The 9,362-nt window shown below is 34.7% G+C and overlaps 1 protein-coding gene across 1 annotated transcript in view; it reads right to left on the reverse strand.

The window, feature by feature from the left end:
• Positions 1 to 9,362, reverse strand: part of LOC106474335 (aminopeptidase N-like) — a 31,749-nt gene that overhangs the window by 10,004 nt on the left and 12,383 nt on the right. The window contains exons 3-4 of the mRNA XM_013935025.2: positions 4,863 to 4,993; positions 2,480 to 2,535 (exon numbers count right to left, since the gene is read on the reverse strand). Of these exons, the coding sequence (XP_013790479.2) occupies positions 2,480 to 2,535; positions 4,863 to 4,993 (187 nt within the window). The remainder of the gene's footprint in view (positions 1 to 2,479; positions 2,536 to 4,862; positions 4,994 to 9,362) is intronic.

Genomic DNA, 9,362 nt, shown 5'->3' on the forward strand with positions numbered 1-9,362 from the left:
ATATATATATATATATATATAATTAGCTTCATTTGTTCACAGAAATCCTAAAGAATTGATGGTTAGTTTAGTGGACATGTTAATTTTAAACTATTATATATAGAATATTGAGATCCCTGCTGACTCATAAAATGTTTTAAAACAGCCAGGCGATAATCTATAAAATATAATTTTATTGTGGGTTTTCACACATAAATTACAAGTATCTGAAAATAGTGTTATTCCAAACACACTGATTTCCATACTAAAAAGTACCTTTGTTTATACCCCACCCATCCACCACCACCGGAGGCACAGTGGTAAGTCTGCGGACTTATAACGCTAGAAACCTGGTTTCGATACCCGTAGTGAGCATAATACAAATATCCCGTTGTGTAGTGTTTAACTATAGATAAATAAACTTTAGTTCATCGTGTACTCACCTGCATTGCCCCCTAATGGTATTCTTGAGCATTAAAAAAACAAACTAAGACGTATACAATTCTTTTGTCAAATAAACTTACATATTTTCTGAATGTTAGTGTTAGTGATTAAGCCAACATTCCATATTTTAGAATATTATATATATATGAAAGGTGTATTTTCAAAAACGGTATTTCTCAATTCACTACATACATAGAGAAGCGGTAAAAGCAAGAAAAAGACTTGGAAAATTTTCCGTTCTCCCCCCTCCTCTCGTCCCGAAAGTTATTGCATAATTTGTTATTAGTAGGGGAGTTGTATTTGTTCGTTTGCTCACCTGAACGACACCTTTGTCATCAATGAGCTAGACGACCATCACCTGAACGTCACCTTTGTCTCCAAACGGAGGAGCTGAGATTCAGTAATTCACGTCCCGTTACAGCGCCTCAAAAAATCAAAAGCAATTCGGAGGTGTGTGGGTACGTTACTGCTCTAACCGTCCCTAACCCACTGCCAACTTTTGAGTTCCTCTTTCATTAGCAACTAGTAGGATTGACCGTCACATTATAATACCTCAATGGCGATAAGGTTGACCATGTTCGATGTAAGAATTCCAACTCGCGACACGCACGTTGCAAGTTGAGTGCCCTAATCACCAGGCCATACCATACATAGTTTTACGACAAAATAAAATACATCTCATTTATTTTCTCTGAGTTTTTTTTTATTTTTGTAGTTAAACACAAAGCTACATAATGGGCTATCTGTGCTCTGCCCACCATGGGTATCTAAACTCGGTTTCTAGCGTTGTAAGTCCGCAGACATACTGGGGCTTTTCTCTGAGAAATTATGTTTACGGTTTATCCAAAAAGAAAGAATCGTTATCATTTAGTTTAATAAAAACAAAACAGCGTTTGATAGTGATTTGAGCTAGGAGTTTGATTTATTACATTATGTAAAATACTACTTGTAATTAGCTGAATGAAATGAATGTAGGTCAAAGATAACGAGTTACATTTCCAAGAATTTCTGTTATTTTCATCGCTAACAAATGTAAAAAACGCTAGGGAAGAGTTGTCTCATAGTAATCAAATACAGCCTTATTCAGGTCGTAGATTTGTGAATCTTCTCCAACATAATTAAAGTGTTCTCAAGTATGATGTCACCACGTGATCCATTTGTTCGGATCTGGGATAAATACTTTGTTTGTGTTAGCGCAAAGTCACATTGCGCTATTAACTGTGTCAACAGTGGAGAATCAAGCCCCGGATTTTAGCGCTATAAGTCTGTAAACTTACAGCTGACCCACCGAGGAACAGGATAAATATACAAACAACACTTTGATATAACTCTTAACAAACAAGCAAAAAGGAATTAGTTTCTATTTAACTTGGTGTTTTGAAAGAACATTTAGTAAACTCGTTGGTTGCAACAACAAATTCCATTCTCCGAGGATTAGAATTATAAAAAAATGTTTTTAGTTGTTATTGTTGTTTTACGGGAAAAATATTGTATTTTTTCTTATTTAACATCCAATAAACAATCTGAAAATACCAGTTTTAGTTTCTTCTCTGAATTAGATCACTGTTTATTAATAAAGTTTGAGATTAAACATATATATTTAAAGCTTAATGTACCTCTTAATATTGAGGTTTAAATTATATTTTTCTGATGCCCTTAGATATAATATAGATAATATTTCGTGGTTATTTTCTACTTGAGTGGTTTTAGTGTGAACACTAAAGAAATTAAAAGTTCAACAAAATGCAATTTCAAGTTATCTATTTCTTTAAAAGAATAATTTGAGACTTTATTGGTTACAGAAAAAGTAAATTGCAAGATGTATCTATGATCACTGATACATGAAAATAATAAAAATCAGTGAAACTCAAAATTTAAAGTTAAGAAGGCTAGCGTACTTGAGTTCCATAATTTTACATCAAAATAAGCATATACTGGTTGTTATAATGTGCAATCGAAAGGTTAAGCCAATAATACTGACATTTAAAGTCCGTGTATAATAAAATAATTTATTATATACCTATATCTACCAAATTAATATATAAGTACAAATTACCTGGCGAGGTCCATGGCATCGTCCATTAATTGGGCCCTATTAACAACATGAATGACCTGGAAATAAATACGTAGGATCATAACATGATAACTCTACATGCAAATTGTTCAACTTTTGTATATCTTATTTCTTTGTAATCCATTACTTGCATCTGCCACTACAGACACCCAAAAGGAGAATTAATTAAATTAACTATGAAAACACATTAATGTGGGCGGTTTGTATATCTTATTTCTTTGTAATCCATTACTTGCATCTGCCAATACAGACTCCCAAAAGGAGAATTAATTAAACTAACGATGGAAAGAACACTGATGTGGGTGTTTTTTATAATGGTGTTATTAATTCTTAAATCAGCAGCGAGTAAAACACTTTAATTTAAAACTGCTAATGGAACCAATTTTTGTTACTTTCAAAAACCTTTACATATAAATTGTAATTATGCATAAATGGTCTAGGCGGCTAGGTAAGGGACCTCTACGGGTTCAGGTATAGCCATCCCTAATTAAAACAAAAACAGCCAGACAGTAGAACATGATGTTAAACTCTATTTAATATAGACAATGACGGGGTTGACTGTCTCTTTTATAACGCACCCACAGCTGCCTATGTGAAGCATATTCAGAAACATCACGTCTCAAGCCTTGCATTTTCGATCCGCAGTCTGAGAAACCAGTTATTAGGTCATACTCGGTCCAACTTTTACTTACTAATATCTTCAATTATAAAATAGTGTGTTACTGTCTATTTCACTACAGCGTGTAACTTTATTTTTAATTAATCTTAGCATTCAGAGCATGGCATGCAGGCCTAATAAAAACACACACACTTAGGTGGCTTGAACATCAAAAAATCTTATAGTTATTCCATCAAAAAAATAATAATACTGTGATACGATATTACACCAGAAGTTTTACGCTTCAGAAATCCATGCACATTTTGAACATATGTTTAACATTACATAACAACACAAGATTTATTTAGCGCGGATGAAAAGGGATACAGTGCATGCATATCATAAAATGTAGAAAAATTCTGTAATACAATCCTAAAATTTAAGTTACATAAGTTCCATTTTTTCTGTCTAAAAAGGAAAATATTAATTACATCAAGAATATATATATATAATTATTAATGCTTATGACATTTTCCGCCAACATGAATGATAAAATACCACAATAAGACTTATCATATTTTCGACCAATTCACTCTCAACTTGATCCTTGTGACTTTCTAATCAAAATGAATGAATTTATTGCGTTTGAAGTATATTTGTCTGTTTCATTTTGCTCAGTATCATTACTAATTATACAAGTTGGGCTGCATTGCTGAAAGACTAAAAAGAAAGATTAAATTACTAAATATATAACGCTTAAACTCTAAGAGCCTGAACCTTATTATATGAATTGAAACCCTTTAAAATAGTCCAGTTAAACTGACAATAAATTGATGGTGACGTTTGTTCAAACTGTCTACTTTAAATTGACTTCATGTCATGCACTGGTGAGTAAAAACACCGTCTTTTTTTTTCTGTTGCAAAAGTGCAACAAAATATCTGTAATGAATTCCTTAAAATAACAGTTAGACTCTTTATTTGAGTACTAAATTAAAACAAACACATTTTGAGGCAAGTTTGTTAAATCTCCAACTAGTAAGCAATCTATAAATGGTCCATGTCATTCGATTAACTAATTCATGGAGCTTGCTTAGGCTAATATTGCTTCCACATAGCTTTCCTGTTAAACGCCGTGTAACTTTATATCTCAAATATTACTATTTTAAATTACTGACCAGTCGGAAGACAACCAATCAGCAGCACTGTTGCCAAAAGGATATTGTCAGTTTTGAACGGAATAATTGGATTAACTAGCATTCCTATGGTTCATCCACATCTGAAAATGTGAAATGTTTTATTGCATGGCAGCTCAAACCTTAGAGTTTAATGATCCATACCAGAACACGTTAGCCACTAGGCCACACCCGCCCACATAGTAACGCATTTAAAATGACATGAATAGGATCTTCGTAAAATGACAAAAATTAGTTGCAGTTTTGTTTGTAAAGCTTCGTCACGTTTTATATCCCAAATGTTTGGTACGACTGGTGACGACATGAGAAAAAAGCTACTAAGAGCTTTCTGTTTATAAATGGGTCAAAAATAAAGCAACAAACACAGATTTTTACTAATAAATCTTTCCCGATGAAGGATTCCAACTTCGATGTAACTCGCTAACAATTAAATTCCGGAAAGGATCTAGCCATTTGTGGAGCCATGAGCTATGACGCTCGTATTCGCTACTGCAATGCTAGATTTCAACAAATTGATAAAACAATATGCCATTTGAAATGGCCGGTTGACTTGTTTGTATGTGACAATACGTACCTTGTGGTCCTTCTCCAGTTGGTTTATTACCAGTTTCCAGTTATGAATGTCGTAGTTGACACGATAGTACCCCACTTCCTGGATGTTTAGTATTAACCAATCATTCGGTCCTGGTAAATCTCTCAAGGTACCTTTTAAAAACAAGAACAAATATTCTTTCATAGGTATGATTAAAATTTCATACAAAGTAAGAAAGAACAGATAGTAGCCAGCAGTGAAGAAAGCGTACAAACGTACTTTATATTCACGTTTATTTTCAGTATAACCGCTCACAAAAGACTATCAACAATGACTAGAGGGAAGGCAGTTAGTCATCACCACCCACCGCCAACTCTTGGGCTACTCTTTTGCCAACGAATAGTGGTATTGACCGTCACATTATAACGCCTTCACGGCTGAAAAGGCGAGCATGTTTGGCGGGACGGGGATTCGAACCCTCAACCCTCAGATTTTGGGTCGAGCGCCCAAACCACCTGGCCATGCCGGGCCTTTTGCGTCTACAAATATATATATATTTAGTAACTTAATGAATGTAGTATATATATATATTAATGTGTGCTATATTTTTATACGACATCACAATACTACTGATATATATGTAGTCATCTACGAGGAAGGAAGGTTATAGTGTATGTTCCAACATAGCTAGCCTGATAAGTTCTTGTTGGCAGCGGTATACAACAGTGATTTGTGATACTTCCCTACATGTCTGCACTTATCCGAACAACGCGATTGACTGTCCCCCTTATAACTCCCCCTAAGCTGAAAGTACGGGACGTGTCCAGAGTTATTGTGTAGCTCAACCGTTCTATTGACATTGTCACTCCTGACCCGACAAACAAGTAATATTACACCTATTACCTTTTAACGAATTATAACCGCTGTATTGTGGCTTGTATATTCAAAAGTTGCTATATTACGAATAACTCGTACAAATAGTACTTAAGATAAGACAAACAAACTGTATTCGTTTATGGCGCAGTTGATAATGGTACCTGCCACCGTTCTTTATTTTGAACGGGCGGGCAGCACTCATTGCCAATTCGTGGCCTATTCTTTACCAGTGAATAGTAGAATTGACCATCACATTTTAATGCTCCCACGGCTGAATGAGCATGAATATTTGACGTCAAGTTTTGATCCAGCGATCTGCAGTTTGTCAGTCGAGTGCCCTAACAGCCAGGCCATGCCAAGTATAAACTGTAGTTAAAATGCTATTGTGCTTATTTCTTACTGGAAATCCGTAATGGAACAACAAAGAATTACGCACTTCAAATTACAATAAGTGTTACTGCGATATAATACCAAACCCAGTACTCATTAAGCGGTTTTAACCGTAATCTCTGGGCCCGGCATGGCCAGGTGGTTAAGGCATTCGACTCGCAATCTGAGGGTCGCGGGTTCGAATCCCCGTCACACCAAACATGCTCGCCCTTTCAGCCGTGGGGGCGTTATAATGTGACGGTCAATCCCACTATTCGTTGGTAAAAGAGTAGCCCAAGAGTTGGCGGTGGGTGGTGATGACTAGCTGCATTCCCCATAGTCTTACACTGCTAAATTAGGGACGGCTAGCGCAAAGAGCCCTCGTGTAGCTTTGCGCGAAATTCAAAAACAAAAACAAACCGTAATCTGGTAGCTCTCTCTCTCTTTTTTAACATTTTAATAATTTATTAAAAAGAAGATCTTAAATTAGGACAGCAACGAGGTCATAAACTAGACAAAATCATAGCAGCAGCCGTTTTTACCTCACAGTATAAGCGGGAAAACGTTAATAAAGTAACAACAAATATCTATTAAATCTATAAAGTAACAAATGCATATTAATTATTACTCAAATTATTATTTCGGTCGTTCTTAATGTATCAAGCGTCTATGTGCAAAGAAAAGCCAAAAACTATTGTTTTTATCATTAAATGAAGATATAGCCTAAAGATCCTTTGTGGGCTTTACGGCATAACCAGGTTTCATTCGCCCGGGCCCCTGGGCAGTTGCCCCCCCCCCGTCGGCGGGCCAGCATGTGTATATATATGATATTATGTTTCTAATTCCCAAACATTCCCTCAATGTTGTTTTCATACGCAAGAGGACAGTCCAATTTATCACAAAGATGTGTGCTCAAGGTGTCATCTTGATGGCAGCAAACTAGGACATTGACCTCATCTAAAACTCTAAAGGTCATTCGTTCTTGAGAGCAAACGTGGAAGTGATTTAAACTGTGCCATTGGTTGAGGTTTGCTAGTGTTCGGAAAACAGATGTTTTACTAGTTTGAAAGTAAATTTCCAATTTGTCATTGTATACTTTCATGAGTATGCACCATTTTAGCGGTTGTAAATGAAACTCTAAAGTTGTGATATCAGATATAATAATATACCTTAAAATATAAGATAAAACATATTGTTAGAATGTTTATTTGCTGCTGATATAATATAAAATAAAACATATTGTTAGAATGTTTATTTGCTGCTGATATAATATAAAATAAAACATATTGTTAGAATGTTTATTTGCTGCTGATATTATAAAATAAAACATATTGTTAGAATGTTTATTTGCTGCTGATATAATATAAAGTAAAACATATTGTTAAAATGTTTATTTGCTGCTGATATAAAATAGAAAAGCGATACAACTACAATCGAGATTTTGCTTAAATATGGGACGGGTGTGACCTAGTGGTTAGCGTGCCAGGTCTTTGGTTAAAATCTTGTTGTTACAAAATTGGATTTCGCACTTTGGAGTTATGGGTGCTAATAATATATAAACATGCCTACTTTTTGATCAGACAAGAGTTGCCCAAGAGTTAGCAATGAATGCTGTTGACTAGCTACTTTCTCTTTAGTCTATTATTTGAAAATTAAGGACAATTATTGACAGAAACACAAACCAAATAAAGAAACTTTGGATATAGCAATACAATGAGTGTGTTGTAAAACTAAGTGTTCTTTGCAAGCAGAAAGGAAGTAGACATACGCACATGATTTTATTATAACTACCTCTTTTCGATGAAATAACTTATCTAATGAGATCTGATGTTACTTAGCGTGCAGTCACTAATCGCTCGTGACTATATATATGGAGAGAAGCCTATATATATATAGGCTTCTATATATAAATACTTCACGTGCTTTTTTAAATATAAAAATTAAACTTTTTTGTATATAAAATAAAAGAAAAAAAATGCTGTGGGAACTTACATGTACACATTGGAGATTAAAGTAATAACAGAAATATAATAACTTTTCCAGAATGTGATACTTATATTTCTTATAAAGTTGAGGTTTCGCCAGTGCCAGTGATTATATAATTATTTTTACCTATTACTCAGATTAAAATCCGGGACTTTCTACAGAGGAACAACTTAAAACACTGAAGCTTAGATTAGTCATTCTATAGTATCTCGAGGAACAAAACCTTGGCTCACTTTAAAGAAATAATTTTGTATTAAAACAAGTAAAACCGTTGTAATGTATTACATGCTGTTGGTATTCTGTTTGTTTGTTTTTGAATTTCGCGCAAAGCTACACGAGGGCTATCTGCGCTAGCCGTCCCTAATTTAGCAGTGTAAAAAAAGGGGGCCTGACGAGGATGTTTGCCCCGGGGCCTGTGCTGGCTCTCGACGTTCCTGACAGGAAAACATGATCACACGAGCACTACTGTTTTACGGTATGTTTTTTTTCCTGTATGCTATAAGGCAACCAGATATTTCCTATAATAATAGGTATTCCCTTTAACCATACTTTTTCATACTAATAGTGCTACTGCACTAAATAATTATTTATTTAATTAAATAATGCTGGAAAGAACATTATTCATCCATCCACTTTTAAAGGGACTTGTTATCCCCCCATACAAAGCTATATAAGCTAGAATGGTCAAAAACCTTTTGATTTTTTCCAAGGTCTATGAGTACTTTGGGACTTCCAAACTCAATATAAAGTATTTTTTGTTGGCTGAATGTAATTTAGCATACATTTAAGTATAAGACACCTTGTTTTGCCCAAAAAATTTTGGCTTACTCCCCCAAATTTTTGGTGTTGGTGCTGCCACTGTTGATATTACATAAGATTAAGTATAAACATTGTTATGGACATTTTTGGAAATTAACCTGCACTTTATACTTTCTGGATATATCAAACTAAAGTCTCTGAAGTAGTAATTACCATAAAGAAAAACATGTTGGAAAAATTCAAACATGTGCTTAGGTATATTGAATCACAACTGAACCATAAATGTTCTTAGTTACTTGCTAATTATTTGAAAAAACAAAAGTACTGTTACGACAGCGGGGTCACGTGATGCTAGTAACACGTCATATTCTCGAAGGTTCGTGAATGCTTGAGCGGTTACATATTCTTTTATATAAGATGGCCAAGAAATGACGGCAACAATGTGTGTAATTGAACTGCGGACAGAGAGAGAGACGTATTGTTGAGTGGAGCACGTGAGACGTTCGTTGTAAATTATAGCAGGACTGTGGAAATTAAGTGTATTGCAAAGTT

Source organism: Limulus polyphemus, unplaced genomic scaffold (genome assembly GCF_000517525.1).
Source record: "Limulus polyphemus unplaced genomic scaffold, Limulus_polyphemus-2.1.2 Scaffold7088, whole genome shotgun sequence".
NCBI classification, from domain to species: Eukaryota; Metazoa; Arthropoda; class Merostomata; order Xiphosura; family Limulidae; genus Limulus; species Limulus polyphemus.